Here is a 17,120-nt window from a genome sequence, read left to right on the forward strand (position 1 = left end):
CGATAGCATCAAAGCAGACAGGAAAGAAACATTATGATACAAATGGCAAATTTGCCTCCATTGCTGAAACAGAATCATACTGTATCTTTCAGAGATCCCCCACTGTATCTGTCAGCCAGGTTGTGTGTGTATGAAAGTATGCACATGCTTGGGACCAGGGTGCAGGACTTGGGGGAAAAATTGCATGTTTTTAACAAGGAAAATGTCCGTTTCCTGTTTGGTTTGTATTCTAACTAAAGAATACATGACGGGATATGTGTTACACCCCATAATGACATTTTTCTGTGATTGAAGGTTTGGTCCTGTGTCTTCTTATTCCACGTCAAAGATGTGACATTATCCAACACAACATATGCCCTTATCAGTCTAATTGCTCAGTGTTAAAATCTCAGAGCATATTTAAGGATATCCTTTAAGCTCAGGCACGTCCTTTTTGAAATGAATTCTCCAAAATGAGGAATTACATGTTATTATTCAAGATAATACATTCTGGTTTGACTGTACAAAGGAGATAACAGCAGTGCTCTAGGACGTAATGTATCGCTGCAAAAAGAGTGTATCCAACAAAGCCTCTATACCAGTATATCCTCCTTAACACACATTATCACCCATGTGCCACCTAGATATATTTACAATTGTTGTCCCATAGCTTGAGATTTGAAATTAAAAATACAAAACCAAGGCATAAAAATTATTTTTTTTGCAATTAGACCTGCTAGGGCATTGCGTTGACTAGATAGTATTTTCAAAATAAAATGCATTTGCATTGCAAATTTCAAAACATTTATTAAAAAGGACCCACGTTTGGTCCATTAAAAATTTTGTTGCTTAGGGAGAAAAGAAATACAGATTGCTTAAATTGATCTGGACAGGGAAGGAAAAGCCACAGAACTTTAATATTAAAGTAAAAGGAAATTACTGCCTATAAAATTGACTATTAGCACCGTATGTTTTATGACTCAACAGCTGTATTTGAAAGCTCGGGAATCTAAATACGAAATCTACACGTGCTTCTTGGAGTGCCTGGTGCACAACAGACATTTTTGAAATGTCAGAAAAGAGACAGGAAGGGAAGGGAAATAACGCTCACAGGTAGAACAGCAGTAGTGTCCTGCAGTTTGCAGTGTGCCACGTTTGTGGCATTTGTTGTAGCCTCCCCAAAAATGGCATATCCTCCAGTTTTGTAGCAGGATGCAATGCTTTTGCAAGAGGGAGTCTGTTTAGTCTGTTGTCTGATTCCCCATGCACAGTACCGTTGTCATCTCTGGCAGACTGTGAGACATTTTTGGTGAAACAAAGCAAAATGTCAATGTAGGCATCAGTCAGCACTTCTTGCCATGCCAAAATGGGGTATAAATCAGTAACAGTTTGCAGATGAACGTCTGTGCCCAAGTGTGTTTTCTGCCAGGAGCTGGAATTTGTTACGAGCAGCAGCAGTAGGATTTGGGTTGCGCTGTCAGCTTCCAGGGTACTACAGAACCAGTACCGCGTGTGCATTTTCATGTAAATCTGAAGAAGGTAAATATTTTATTGCACAAACAACAACCCGTATCCACACATTGTAGTTATTTTTAACATTTGTTCTCTGTTAAGCAGCAACAAACAGTGCTGTGTCTTTCTTGTACTGTGTGGGTGACAAATAGTGTCTGTTAAACTCAAATGTTATCAGTGTCTTCTTCAGTTTCAAGTCCCCCTTCTTGTAGATAACAGTAATTTCAGTAACATTTTTATTAGTGTGCTAAGAATGTGTGCTGTGATTTTTCTTTTTAATGAAATCTGCTTGCTTCATCAATTACACATTTCACAGTGTTTTTTTAAAATTCAATGGATCAAAGCCTGCTTTTATGTATTTTAGCTTATGGATGCATTAGAGTAATTGTCGAAGTATAGCTATCTGAATTAGTAACCTGGTCTTAATGGAGAGAGAAACCTGGGTTTAATGGTGGAGAGAATGAGGGAGATTCCCTTGAAAAGGGTGATTTGTAAGACATTAAACAGTCCTTTTTCTCTTCTTTGGCAGCCTGTGTGTCTTCTTTGACTACTTAAGCATTCTAGCAAACCTCTGCTTCTAACTTATCACTAAAGTCATATGCTTATGATAAATAGTGTGACTACTGTATATTTCAGTAATAAGAAGGTCAGGTAATAGGTTCAGGCTTCCTCTTGAATTGTCATGATACGTATGCGTAGTCTCATTCTCGACTAATTGTTTTCAGGAAGGCCAGAAATAAATAATGCAAACCATGCACTGAATGTTGGTTTCCATTTAAAATTTATTGTTACGTATTTATATACTTTTTGAAAACATTAATTCTTTGCTTTGTGTTTCTCCTCAGCTGACCCTCAGAGAAAGCCTCAGCAAACATCTTTCTTAAATAGTGGGAGAGCACTTAGGAACTATCGCCTTACTATCTTGTGGCATTCACTGATTAGTGGAGAACATGCCTGATCATATAAGAATTTTTAACACAAAGAACATGCTTATATAGATAGGGCTTGTAGCTAAATGGAGCATATTTAATGCACTATAGGTAGGTCATAATTTCCTAAGTTTTCAGTGGAACTTTGTGTGTCCTCAGTATTGAGTGACAGCAAATAAATACACAAACATCATAGAGGACAGCAATAGAATCATCACACTTAGTGCAGAGAGTCTTACAGAAATGAGAATACAGTAATGATTTATAATGGAGTCCTTGAGAGTATCCTGCTTTACCACTCAGCTGTGCACTAGTGATAGATGAACAGATTTTATTTCATTACACCGAATATCAGTGTGAAATGCAATTAGTAGATTACTAAGTGCTATGCCAGCTTCGCTGCTGAACATCTACCTGTTCATATGTCAGGAAGACATATGCCACTAATCTAGAATAGAATTAGGAAGCCAGTGCTTCAAAGATATGTCCATGGGTTTAACATTATTTACATTGTGAGTAAATCCATTGAAGTAGATGGACGTAATCACAGTCAGGTAAATACATGTGCAAGTCCTGGGTGCTTGAGCCCTTGGCATACCAACGTCTGAGGAGGCACAAGAGCAATACCCAGTGCGTCTCTTAAGATCTATGAGGAGTGTTCCATTTCTGAATATTCAATTAAATGTTTGTGGAGAATATGGTTAAAAAGAAGAATGATTGATTTCTAGGTATGGCTAGAACTGGCATGTTTCCCACAGCAGTAGCTATACATTAGTCTCGGCAAGACCACAGACTCTCACAGCTTTTACAGACCATCATTATTTTAATTGTGTGTGCCACATGTGTTCATTGGCCCTGCTGGTAAAAAGAAAAGTAAATAGTGATATTTTTACTGACTGCATACTCAGTAGTCATTTTTCTTGTCTATTCTATTTTTTTAGCTCCTAATGTGGCTCCTTCTGATGTCGGAGGAGGGGGTGGAAGCAATCGAGAGCTGACGATAACGTGGATGGTAAGTACTGCACTGAGAGGGCACACAACCTGTACATCCTTGTGTCTGATCTTAGTCCTCCTAAAACCTGTGGATGGTTTATCACTGGCTCATGTGAGAGCAGGATTTGTACACAGTATGTAGGTTTTCAGACATAAAAAGGAATGAGGGCAATGATATTTTAGATGTTTATGGATTGCACATTTTCAAAATATTATTAAAAAAATTCTCTGAGTATGTTTTAAAGAGATTGAAACACATGCTGACTATGATAATGCATTGATGTAACTGCATTTGAAAACTCTGCATATTGTATCTTTCTTCAAGGCTTTTTTTAAGTTACAATCTGAACAGCATGATGAATTGCTTACTGCAACTAAAAGTATAACGTCTCAATTATGACTTTAATGTGCTGTGCACAGATTTACAGGCTTTATTAAAAAAAAAACAACGACACTTTCCCATTCGATAAACTAGCCTGTCATAATTATTAACTAGAGTTTCAAGGGAATTCTTGTATATTGACATTTTATGTTTTATTTTATGCTAATGTGACTGGTAACACAGAATAACGTTGCCTCATACCACAATTTAGCCATTCATTGATATCCACATACTGATGATGCTGCTCTTTTCCCCCAAGCCATTAATTTTTCTTTAGTGATTATGTATTAAGCAAAATAAAGAAAGGGGAAAGGGACAGAGATAAAATGTTAATCACAAAAATAATGGAATGAAAAGTTCAAGATATTACAGTGTCATCAAAAAAGCTTTTCAGTAAGCAAAGTCTTTTGAAAATTTCATCTCTCTCACGTACCATAGGTATTCAATCCATGATAAGCTATATATATAAATACTATCTTAATTCTGGTATAGAAGCAATGGGTTTTAAAATTTACCTATACCGTGGGGAAAAAATGCTTCTGAAAACAGGGAAGAAGGGAAAACAGACAAGAAGATAGGAAGAAAGAAAAACCCAGAACAAGAGAGGATAAGAGTTTATAAGCAAAGTTGTTGTATAGGCAAAAGTTGCATGAAAGAGAGAGTTGAAGTCTTCTGAAGGGTATTTCAGAAAGCTAGGCAGGAGAAATAAAAAGCCTATCTGATTCATGTCAGATCCTATCAGTAACCAGCAAAAACAGAGTTACAGAAGCATTACATCTGGCAAAGAAAGATGATTAAATGTTATGCTTGAAAAAATTACCACATTTACCTTGCTATTGACCTCTCCCTTCACCTTCATAAGGCTACGAGGCACATAAGGCATATTGCACCATTTCTGTCTTTTCGGGAATAATTTGTTTCAGATGTAGCAGCTTATTTACCTCTGTGAAGAGTGCTTTTTCTTATGGGAATTAATATCAAGATGACATAATTCCAACAGCAACTTTGTCATTGTTGTATAAGGGTCCTCCTTATAACTGCACAAATTTTAATCCATATGCACATTTTCTTCTTTTCTTACTTAGGCTTGATCATACCTTTTTGAAAAAATTCTCAAGTACTACACAGAAATAGTCAGCCATATTTTTGGGCTAACAGATTTGGGCTTTCTTGGGGTTTTTGTTTGTTTTTTGTTTGTTTGTTTTTTTAATTCAGTTCAAAATATTTATTCAGTCTTTCTAAGTATTTTAGCAATTAATTTGCCTGAAGAAAAATTTTCTAAGTTTCTAAAAAAGGAATATCCACACTTCTGTTAAAATATATTGAAAAGGTATTTCTTAGTTCCAGTCACAATAGGTTAGGAAGTAGATGTATCCTAATTGGTTTGATTCTGAACTTTATTTATTTTTGAAGAGCAAAAGTCAAATAAGAACACATGCAGTGGACCTAGATTATTTTATTATTTCTTCACAAGTACTGCCTTATAAAAACTCTAAGAAAGTATAGAGCTGCTTCTTGCATTGCATGTAAAGACCCATACTTGTGGCATTTTCAATACAGTGAAAACTTGGCTGTGAACAAACTAAAAAAAAGAAAATTATAACCAGGAGAATAGTGACTAATGCAAGATCTGAAGTACAAGATAATTTCAGTCTTTCCTATACACCCAAGTAGATTTATATTCCAGTTATTTCTCTTAGCTAGTGTCATGCTTTTTACATCTGTCCTGTAATGAGTAGCTCATTTAGTCAGACAAATTAAACATGGCTTCAAATATTTACTTCCCAAGAATCTTTCATACTATGTCTAGCAAGTGTTTTTGAATAGAGGTATTAGATTTATGGAGCCTGTCTGACAGACAACAATATATCTATCTGTAAGGCTGAGATAAAGGTGTATATTGATTCACCCAAATGTGCTGGCATTTGCATATGGTACTCAAAATAGTCCTTAATTAAGAAGAGAAGAACAAAATGTATGGCAGGCTCACATGTTGCTGCCAACCCCCTTTCAGCTTTTGCTATGATTCATAAGCCCAGGTTGAATGAGACAGCCAGAGATGCAATCAAAGCTCTTCTGAGTCTTGTTTTGAAAGAAGAACTGAGAGAGAGAGAGCTAGGAGTGGCATGCCTGTTCTTCCTCATTTTCCCCATTTGTCTTTCCCTCTTCTGTTTTGTTTTTCAAAGTTTTTAGTGGATGCTACCAACTATTCAGCTACTTAGACCTACTTATTATGTGCAGCCATTGGAGGGCAAGCTGCTTTCAACATTTTATTTAAGACCTTCCAGAATATAATGTTTAAGTGCCAATCCTGGCTTTCTAAAGTTTGCTCTGGCTGAAAAACATTCTGAGACTAGGGCTGCATACGAGCTGCTTACTTTGGCATATGAGATAGTATTCTGATTTATTTTAAGCAGCTTCATACAATGACAGAAGATGAGCTATCGAAGGTGACCTAATCTGTGAAATCTTCTACTTTTTGAATTGCAAGGTTGCCCATGAATCTACACTTAGGTATATGAAGGCACGTTAGCTGTTCTGGGAAACTATGTGTCCAATTTTCGTCTGATGCCCAGTCAAACCTGAGGTAGAAAAGAAGATAAGACATGAGTTATACCTCATCCAATAGGTACATTCAGAATATGCCTGACACACAAAAAATTAAGCACATAAAACAGATTATCTGGTTGGTTTTTTTCATAGCTGTTTTGTAGTTATAGTCTTCACCTGGTGGGTTGTGATTAGCATCGTAACTAGAGACCAGATATCCAGCTCGGTTTGGGCATGAGACGTTTGTTGAATTTTATCTGTTGGCAGTCATCTTAATCACCAATTAAACTTAAGTCATTCATGTGTTCTCAGAAGTCATGTTGTAGGTAGATGGGTATCTTTCCGCTGTCTAAAGCTCCATTATAATTCAGATTTGACACATATCAGCATTTCACCTGTGTTCCCCAGAAAAGCCAAAGAAGTTATGTACGTAGAGACCTGCACTCAGTCCAGAAGATTGTCCATGCTCTAGAAGGATGCCCTACCCCTAGTCATGGTGTGCTGAGGCCACTTTCCAGTTTTTGATTGAACAGAGCCACTGCTAGAGATGCAGTTAAATATGGGGAAAAAAGAACAGCAAGCAAGAGGAAGCCTACTGGTTACTGAACTCTGCAGATGGTAAATCCTGTTGGATTCTGGGCCTTACTGCCACAGCTGGTTTTCAGTTGTATCCAGTGATGAACCCATGCTGAAGCACTGGTGTCTAGGGAGTTTCATTTATAACCAGCTTTCTGTCCTCAACCAGATAAAGGCTGCCTGCTTTTAATATTGCTGTATGTTATTGTTGTGACTTTAGCACTGATGTTGCCAAGCGGTGAAACTTTATGGCACCAACAGAGAAAATGGGATGCAATGAGATCTGATAGCTGGCACACCTGGGGCAGGGGTCAGTGAAGCTTAAGCCAAGTAAAGTCATAAGTCCCAGCCTTCGATCTGATTCTGTATATTTCTCTTGGAAGTTTTGTCATGAAGAAAAGAAGATCCATCATTGTTCATACGTCCTTATCAGACATTTTTCGAATCTTGAATTCTGACATCTGTGTTTGCCTTAATTTTTTCTTGTTGTATTATGTATACTAATGTTCTAATCCATGTGTTATGTTTCTGAAGTCAAAATGTGAATGTTTCTAGTGTTCCAAACACTTGGTGAGTTTTCACCATGATTTTCTTTCTCAGAGAATCTTTGGAGTTCCATTCTAGCTTCAAAGGAATACGAACATCAGAATTTGTGAGCTAGGGTGGGATTTTTGTCTTGTTCCACTATTAACATCTAAGTTTCATAAATCCTTGCTCAGAATATCTCCACACATGTTGGCTGAAGTGCTACAGTGGTGGGCAAACACCTAAGGAGAATAATTAGTTTCTGTTGTACTGCTCCAAGCCCTTTGCCTCAAGACAACCTATTTCATCTCTGTGAGGTTTACAGTATGGGAAAAGGTAATGCAGGAGATTTATTTTCAAAGGATGCTTCTGGTCAGCCTTCAGATGCACTGATGTATGACATGATTTTGGCCCACTGAGTGCACTGTCTAATAGTTGTAGTAAAGGCTCCATGGACTGAGGAGGGATCACTGAATGTAGGGCTTTGGTTAATGAAGCAAAACTCATTATAGCAGATGGTCTTCCATAATTTTATATTTTCCAGTATTCCCAGATATAAAAAATCAGCTACAGCTTTAAGAAATATCTTGGATAGGTACCTTTAATGCTCATGCTGAAATTGGGAGTCATTTCACTTGAACTTTTACCAGTTAGAATCTAGGTAGATAATCTAAATCAGTAACCGGACCCGCTCCATCATCAGTGAAAAGTGGTAGGATGAATCCTTCTTCGAATGTGTCCATCTGTATTCGTCAGTGGTGCAAGTTGCCTAGGTGACCAAGTTTAGGTAAATTAATGTAATTTAGGCCAGCCACATAAATTTTGTCTTCTCTCTCTGTGCTTCACAAGAATATCTATCTCCACACATGCACATGGATCCGTATACTTGCATAATGTGTCTGTGTTACATATCCACTATCACTTACTCCTTAAGAAAACCTTTTTTAGTAGCTACGGCTGACAGCAGTTTTAGTACACAGTCATTCTTCGTTTCTTTCTGTAGGACATAACGTGATGTGTCTTGCACTGAGTTTGGATGAGGAACAAGATCTTAAAATGTTTTAGTAGCAGATATGCTACTACTGCAGATTTGCATAATGAAGATGGTGTATTGTTAAAGGAAGACGGTGTATTTTTAAAGGAGGTGGGGGCAAACCATAGAAGCAAGCCAAGAGAAAATGGAACTTTAGTTCAGTGTTTTTGCAATGCACATATCAATGCTTTCTGTATTATTTATATTTAATTAGAGATCCATTTGTTTAGTTGGCTACAAAAAGTAATGTCTTATCTTTTGCCTCTTTAGCCTTTGTCAAGAGAATACCACTATGGCAATAACTTTGGTTATATAGTGGCTTTCAAGCCATTTGGTGAGAAAGAATGGAGAAGAGTTACAGTTACTAATCCTGAGATTGGCCGGTATGTCCACAAGGATGAATCGATGCCACCTTCAACCCAGTACCAAGTAAAAGTGAAAGCTTTTAACAACAAAGGGGATGGACCGTTCAGTCTCACTGCTGTCATTTATTCAGCACAAGATGGTGAGTAAAGGTTCCAGATAAGTTTTACACTGAGGACCCAGATCAGCACCACCAACATCGGTAAAGAGAACCTTGGCCTAGACACTGATTAATAAAGCAATGTACACCTTCAGCAAGGAGGGCATACATTGCTCACACAGAACACTTGCAGTTGTTCTGAATAGATAACTTTGGACTCTATTTTCTACGTGATGCAGAGCACTTGGCTGTACGTGATGTCTGAATGAGCAATACACGGAAGCATTCAAGATTTTCACACAGCTTCTTAAAAGATTTAGGAATTTAAAAAAAAATAAATTCCGGTCTTCACATTTTTTACCTAAAACATTTACAACATTATCTAGCAATGCCTCTGTGATTTTAATGCATCTTTGTGACGTATGTATGGGTTTTTTCTTCTTAACAGACCACTCTAAAGCCTATTGTTTGAGTAGATCAGTATTAGAATTTAGCCCAAAACTTGTGAAGGAATAGTTCAGAACTACCAGAACTGATAGTTCAGTTGTATCTATTTATATTTCAGGCATGTTTAGATACTAATATAAATTATCACTGCCACATTCTTTTTTCTGGTTTCAATGTTAGAGCTATCAAGTAAATAATTTAATGAAGACGTCCTTGACATTTCACTAAAATCTTTTTCTTAATTCTGCTGGAATTATTTCACATGCTGTGATCTTTAGGATTCAAGTTTAAATGACATTTCCAAACTTAGCATGAGAGAGAAAGCACTAGAAGAAGGTTTACCTTAAATCAGAAGAAATATATACAACACCCTAATCGCAACATAATGACTCAAGTCTGTTTTAAAAAAAAATAAGGTTTATTAATTTCTGCCGAAAAGCCAAAGAAGAATTGCTCATATTTTTCTTCTCATAGAGCAGAATTTCCTTCACAAAGTCAACAGCTCCCGACCAAAGAGCCAAGGCGAGGGATATGATAACAAGGCCACATTCTTACACTTCCGACTCTGTTCTTTACTCTGTGTACTTTATGGGAGATTTATGTTCATGATTCCCATTAGCACTAATGGGAACTTTGCACACAAATCGCCCACACACAGAGAAAAGATAAAATAGTCCTTTTGTTTCTTATGATAATTCAGGATTCAAGCTAGCGACACTTAGCTCTCTGAAAAGGTTAATACTAATCCTTTTTCTCAGAAAAGCGTACCTTAGGATATCATCTTCAACAGCTGCTATAGCAAGAGAACAGTTGTTTTTGCATTTGTATTAATGAGTTGGTAAGTAGCTGTGGTGTAATAAAAGCCGTATCTGCCAAATAACATTTCAGTATCCATCCTTTCTCAGAGACATTATCGACAGCTGACTGATAAACTCCTGCATGTTTATGTTGGGATTATACTAACCACGTCAGGGATGGCAGAGTGTTTGTGTAGCTCTCTAAGTTCAGAGACATGGCAGAGCCTAGTAGCTCCAAAAAGAAGAAGAACAGAAGAAAATCAAATGTGCAGTAGTGCCAGCTTCCAGATAAAGAAGTCACTTCAGTGGCTGCTGGTGTTCTAACATAGACTTTAACAAAGTCCAGACATTTGGTAGAAACACTTGTGCTTAAATGATGCCAGGTCCAGGCAACAAAAGGAATAGAATCTCAGTGAACCTACTTCTCTTCTTTGATTTCAAGCACAAGAGTCCTCAAAGCAATAAGATTCATGGTGATCCAAACCTTACCAGTAGTGCTCACAGCTCCTGTGCGGAGCTATGATCCTGACTACTGACCATATCAAATCCAGGAACAGGAGGGCAGGTTAGAAGGAATTTTTCCAGTAGGTGTAATGAAAGTTAATCCAAAGAACATTCTGCAGAGTTTTCTGCTGGCATCAGGCCTTGCACAAAGTCACCTCAGTACCTTGCAGCATGCTTACTGGCTCCCAGCCTTAACTTTGTATAGTTGAGGTTAGAAGCTAATTGTGTGATGATCACTATTTCTTCAGTGAAGACAACATATTGTGAAGCCCACGTGATTGCTTCTTTTATTGGTAGATTTACTGAATTAGAAGGCTGGAGAGAGAAAAGCAGCTGATGTCATCTTTCTGGCTTGGGAGAGACTGCAAAATATTTATAGAACAAAAATGCCAAATAGGGATATAAATTATTTGGAGCTCATAAATAAGCAGATGAAATATTGTTTAGAGTATTGTATCAGCAAAATTGTTGGCACTTGAATCTTTTCAATATGGAACATACAGTGGAGGAGAGTCTGACAGTGATTTGGGAATAGATTCGACGATCGCATCTATTCCACCTGTACTTTTGTACCTCTGAATCAGCAAGTGATATGTGATATTACAACTATCAGACAACACAACTTCTCAAAGCTATTAGTGAGATTTGAAAGCAATATGGTCATAAAATATTCCATATGGATATGTATAAATATACGTACACATATACAGACATAAATATCATGACAGCGTTTCAACTAAGTTGTGTATTTTGTAATATATCTATGTGTGTTTAGTTATAATTGTGGCCATCTTTATTCACTTTAGTGACTGGGGAATTTCTGTGTTCCCATGTGTTTTTAGCCAAGTTCTATATCTGACAACTACTAGTCATACCTGCCATTGCTGGTAGTGAGTAATATTTGGTAGTAATGAGTGCACAGGCCTCTTGCTTATCTAAATTCCTGTCATTGTGAAAACAATTTTGCAATAATGTATCATTTTTTTAATTACACATTTGCATTATTAACAGTCATTGAAAGACAATTACAAAAGGTAACTTTGCATATAAGATTATTTTGTTGCCTAGGATACTTTTCATGAGAGATGTAACTGATTTTTTTCTTAACAGTGGCTGTTTTGATGCATAGTTGACTGGATGCCCAGTTGGAAGATTAAGTATATGAAAGCTTTCCTCAGCTCAGGCTGCCATGTCTGTCTGTTGCAACTTGTTTCAAAAGATTCACGACAGGGAACTGTTCTTAGCTTGGAAAACTTTATCTTTTATAGACATTGCTAAGTTTAAGCCTTTTTAAATTCCTTACCTCACTTAAAATGCAAGCGACAATGAAGTTAACAGCCTCTTACAATTAAACTAGAACTTAATATTCTAAGGCCTGAATAAAAGCATATTGCATTATAATGGTCTGTATTCTGCATTGGCCAGTGTCCAGAACTAAGAACACAAACGAAATCAACTTTGTGATGTATACCTAATAGAAGGGTGCTCTTGGATTATTTCACACCCATGTTCAAGTTTATATGTGCCACTGGCCAGCTCTATATCTAATATCTGGTCTCATAAAAACTTGGTATCATCATGACTAAGTGACTTGTACATGAATATTTGTGTGTAGCTAGCTTAAAAAATCTGCTGTACATAATCTGTTAGCTGGTGTCCAATTTAGTAAGAGATCACTGGATGCTTCGTTCTATTTATCAAAGCCTGTTTTTAATTTACACAGATTTCAGCATGGAATCTGTTGAAGCATAAAAATGCATAGTCTGAGCCAAGTAATAGAATCAATGCTTTGTTTTTATAGAGTCATTTCCCATACAGATCATCACCAAATTTAAAGTTTACTCAAGTAAAAACAGATTAAAAATAACACACTTGGCCCCCTGTTACCAAGAAAATTATAAGAAATAGTGAAGTGAGAGGAGTGAGTGAGTATAACAATGTCACTGGATGAGATTGGATGTTTAACATGTGTTTCGTCTTCCAGCTCCAACTGAAATACCTACAGATGTGAGCGTCAAAGTTTTGTCATCTTCTGAAATGTCTGTTTCTTGGCACCATGTTTCTGATAAATCTGTGGAAGGATATCAGGTGAGTTTAGAGGTGACACTATATATCTTTGTATTCATTTTATTTCAGTAGTTAAATTCAAGGGCAATTCCTGCTGTAGCATTCTGACTCTTAGGGTTCACTTCTCTGTAGGTGCCATTTGCTGTACAGATTTCACATCCTGAGAAACAGATTATTTTTGATGCTATGTACTTCATTACTAAAACATATCAACCATTGTATGTGCTCATTATTGAACTGAAAAAAGGCATCATTGTTTCATAAAATAATCTTGTCTCTTTATGTTACATAATTGAACGCCTATCTCTAACTTCTCAAAACATATTGAAATTCAGTTTTGGGTGGAATTGTCAACACGGATATGACATTGTAAATAACACATGGCCCATTTAAATTATCAGCATTTATTAATATAACTCACAAATCCTATAGTAAGTGACAGAGACAGTGCTGTTGTGCAAGACAATAATGTTTTGTTCATGGTTTCTATTCTGCACATGAAAAAGAGCTTAAAGGTATGTTCATCTGCTCCAAAACTAAGTGTCACTACCAGTAAAAATTTTTCTTGCCCTTGTACAACGATGACGACAGCCACAGGGTGGGGGGTGCAACCAGAAATGGCCACATAGTACTCCGGCAGGGAAGTCTTAACATCATCCATGCAGAGTGGATGCCGATGAACTCTGCAGTGTACGGCCGGCTTACTTTGGCTACATGCCAAAATAGGGATTTGGGCCTTCGTTAGTTGATTTGTGATTTAAGTTGTTGGCTGCTTGATGGTAGCCTCTATGTTCCAAAATGAGCACGTACAAATGTGGATTAACCTCATAGAATGCATTTTTATGACTAGAATCTTTGAATAAATGTTCTTTTAATTAGTAGGACTTGTTTCTATATTTCCTGATCTATGTTTCTGTTTCCATGAGATTTAGGTAATACTTTTGGGATACTGTAACATGATCATAGCGAAGATCTCAATAAGAACTAGCATAGTGTCCCATGCAAAGCTTGATTCTACACAGTACACACATCAAATTTTAAAATTACAAGCAGAGGATGCTGGGATTTGGAATTAACACACTGACACCAACAGTAACTCCTAATTTACTAAATCATCCCACTGGTCTGGCGTTTCATAGGGATTGTGCAACTAGAATAGACAAGTTCATGGTCGGAACTGAGAGCCGGGTGGCGTGCTCGACCCAGCCAGCCATGGAGGAGTGTTGCACTCCCGAGCTGGACAGTCAGCGCAGAAACCGTGCACGAAGCCTGTGCACCCTGAATAACCAGCACAGGCAGACACTGGGGAACTTGTCGGGGTGTGGAGAGAGCAGCAACAAGGAGAGCACTGGAAAGGTTGGGATTGCAGTAGTAATAGAGAATGGCAATGGATGGTGAAAGTTGTGGTGGGGAAGGGGGAGGAAGCCTGGAGGGGTGAGGATGAACAGGGAAGAACATGGTGGGAGAATATTCCCATAGGCAACCCACTTTTGGTCCTTTTTTAAAATTTTACTTTATTTTACATGAAGCTATCTGAATTGCTGTCAGGGGAAATAAAGGAAAGAAGGGAGGGGAGAGGATTCAGCAGGAAAGAACAGGATGCACAGGACAGGCAGTAGAAAAAAGGCGGGGGGCAGGGAAAGTGTGGAGGATCTTTGGTTGGGCTGAAAACAGAATAAGTGCTGTTCTGAAGAAAGGTGGGATACCCTGGGAATGGGTGGAGAGCTCTGTTAGACAGAATATAGAGGTGATGGCTTATTTTAATAGCTGGAGCGTAACTTTGTCCACTCATTCCTAGAGAAGTACTACACTTCCACAAATCCAGTATGAACTGGGTGGCTTGAATATGTAAAGTGAGCAGTAGCATTAGAATGAATTTCTTCTCTTTCTTTTTTTTTCTTCTCTTTTTCTGAAGTAACCTTCTAGTTATCAGGACTATGGAAAAAAGTTGCCGTCTGGCTACACAATAAACAGACTAATAGGCATGTGAATTACTGCCCCACGGAGCTCAGTAAGGTGTTAATTCTGAGATCTTTTTCTCTAGAGCAATCACCAGCTTCATTCTAGTAGTGGGGAAAGCAGCAAAGGGCAAACCTGTGCTTCTGCACTGAGGACAAAAAGAAAGTCCTGTGCTCCTGAGGATCACATCTCCCATCACTCCTGAAGGAGCGATGGGACAGGGCAAAAATAGAGGGGGCTCTTCGGGAAAGTCAAAGCTGTAGATAGCTTGTGTGAAGTTGTGGGGGAAGAAGCACTCAAACTACATGATAAAATTCCTGTGAATACGTCTGGAAGGCTCTATCTCTATAGGCATCAAGAAATAGTCCAATATTTATTTTTTAATTACTACTCAGCTGTAACACAAATTAGCAAAATCCCTCATTCACCAGAACACCACCTCAGTTTCATTTTGCTCTTTATTACCAATAATTACCAATTATTGCATAACTGACCTTTTAAATGCTGGAGTTTAAGAGGTGGGAGTACCCTGAGCAAAGGTATTTCACCTGTGACACAATGCTTTTCACACCTGGAGGAGTCAGATTTTCTTGACACTAATGCATACTGTCAGGATGACTGCCCTTATGGTGATGAGTGTGAGCTGATACATTTTGCCATTACAGAGGAGTATCCTCAGCTCACACTTAAAGAAGAGATAAAGTATGAAAACTATCTCCATCCATATAGAGAATTTAAGATTTATGAGTTCTTGCAATAGCCTCCTAAAAGCCACAGCTCTTCAGTGCATGCAATACCAAAGACACTATCTGTATTTCTTGCTGCTTCTATGCAATAGATATATTTTTATTTTATTAAACAAATTTACCACTGCTCACCACCATTGTCCCTTGTTTACTGAAATATGCTATTAGCATTCTTTATTAATATGAATAAAGTATCTCTTTTATGTCTCTGCTATGTAAAACATTCATGAATATGAGAGCTGTTGTTTCGTGACACTTACAGAAACAATTTCTGGAGTATTTCAGTATATTAAAATTTGAATAGAGGAGAGGACCACAAAAGAGAGTGTTTTTCCCTGATTTCAGCGTGGAGGGCTGCACTAATTCATGATTTCAAAGGCGTTCCCTTCCCACAGACCACTGTTGACTTATCTCCCACAATAAACTGTAGAGCTGAGGTGAAATATGCTCCTGTGTCCTCTGGGGACTTGTTACCTATGGGTTACCCTACCAAGGTAAATGCAGAGCACCAGGAAAAAGCAGAGTGTCCAGGATTATTATCCAAGCTCTTTAATAAAAAGAGAGAGGGGCTACAGAGCAAAGTGAGAAAATGTGACTTCTTGAAGCAATGGGGCACTTAATTCTAGATATCACTTCCACAGAGGCAAGGAAGTGAAAGAAATTTCCAAGTTATTTCAAGAGACTTTTAAAATATTTTAACAATGAGTGAGAAGAGAAATGTAGGAATAGCGTAAAGAAGACAGTACTTTTTCTTAGCTCTCAAGGGAGTCATTTCAATTTTTTTCTTTTCCTAGAGTAGTTACAATGATCCAAATATGACGATATGACTGTATATTTAATGAAGAGGTAAAGAAGAACATTCTGAATGTGACACACAGCTCACACACTATAGGAGTAGTTAAGTCCACAACATTGCAGCCAAGAACAATAGTATTTGGGTTTTAAATTTAATTTAATTTTTACATTTTATTACTTCTGCCCGAAATGTAATATGCTCTCAGTGAAGTAATTTACATTTTCATGCATTGTTCTCACTTGTCTTCTTTGATGCTGTATATTGTTATATTACGCCCTTAGCATCACTGTAGTGCAAATGAACAGCAGGGCTGTAGAAAGTTTTGCAAGTCAGAGGTATTCAAAGGCTTCTAGCATATGCCCCATGATTAACAAAAGCTTCCCATGAAGTGTGTTTGCCATCTTTATGTAAAGCAGGTAGTTAATTAACATAATAGAACATACTAAAAATGAATTAATTAGTCTTCAATGGCCAGTTAATATCAATAACAAAGCTACCATTGATCCTGTCGTAGGACCAAAGGCTAGTAGACTTTTGGCCACCTAGAACTTTTCAGACATCCCTTTGCTGCAGGCTAGAAACTTGTTTGAACTTAGGGACAGAGATCGACATGACGTCCTCCAGCTTCTGAAGCACACACCCTCTCACAGTTGAGTCAGCCGCTTATAGTTAACAGCTTATGGTATACAGCTGGTTGCATTCGACCACAGCAGCTCATCTACAACAGTTTGTTAATTATAATCATATAAAAAAAAAATCTGACTCAAAGATCATAGTCAGACCTTCAGCTGACATGGCTGTGACAGTTTCAGATCCAAACCAGTTTTAAACCATCAAGTGGATGTTACCACCCTGCTGGAGA

General features: G+C 37.6%; 1 protein-coding gene across 2 annotated transcripts in view; it reads left to right on the forward strand.

Moving 5' to 3' along the window:
- The window catches only part of CNTN1 (contactin 1), a 260,047-nt gene that overhangs the window by 218,561 nt on the left and 24,366 nt on the right, over window positions 1-17,120 (forward strand). For both annotated transcript variants that reach the window (XM_074563570.1, XM_074563654.1), the window contains 3 exons: window positions 3,362-3,432; window positions 8,750-8,984; window positions 12,675-12,778. In XM_074563570.1, the coding sequence (XP_074419671.1) occupies window positions 3,362-3,432; window positions 8,750-8,984; window positions 12,675-12,778 (410 nt within the window). The remainder of the gene's footprint in view (window positions 1-3,361; window positions 3,433-8,749; window positions 8,985-12,674; window positions 12,779-17,120) is intronic.

The sequence above is a fragment of the Larus michahellis genome, chromosome 1, assembly GCF_964199755.1.
Source record: "Larus michahellis chromosome 1, bLarMic1.1, whole genome shotgun sequence".
Lineage (NCBI taxonomy): Eukaryota > Metazoa > Chordata > Aves > Charadriiformes > Laridae > Larus > Larus michahellis.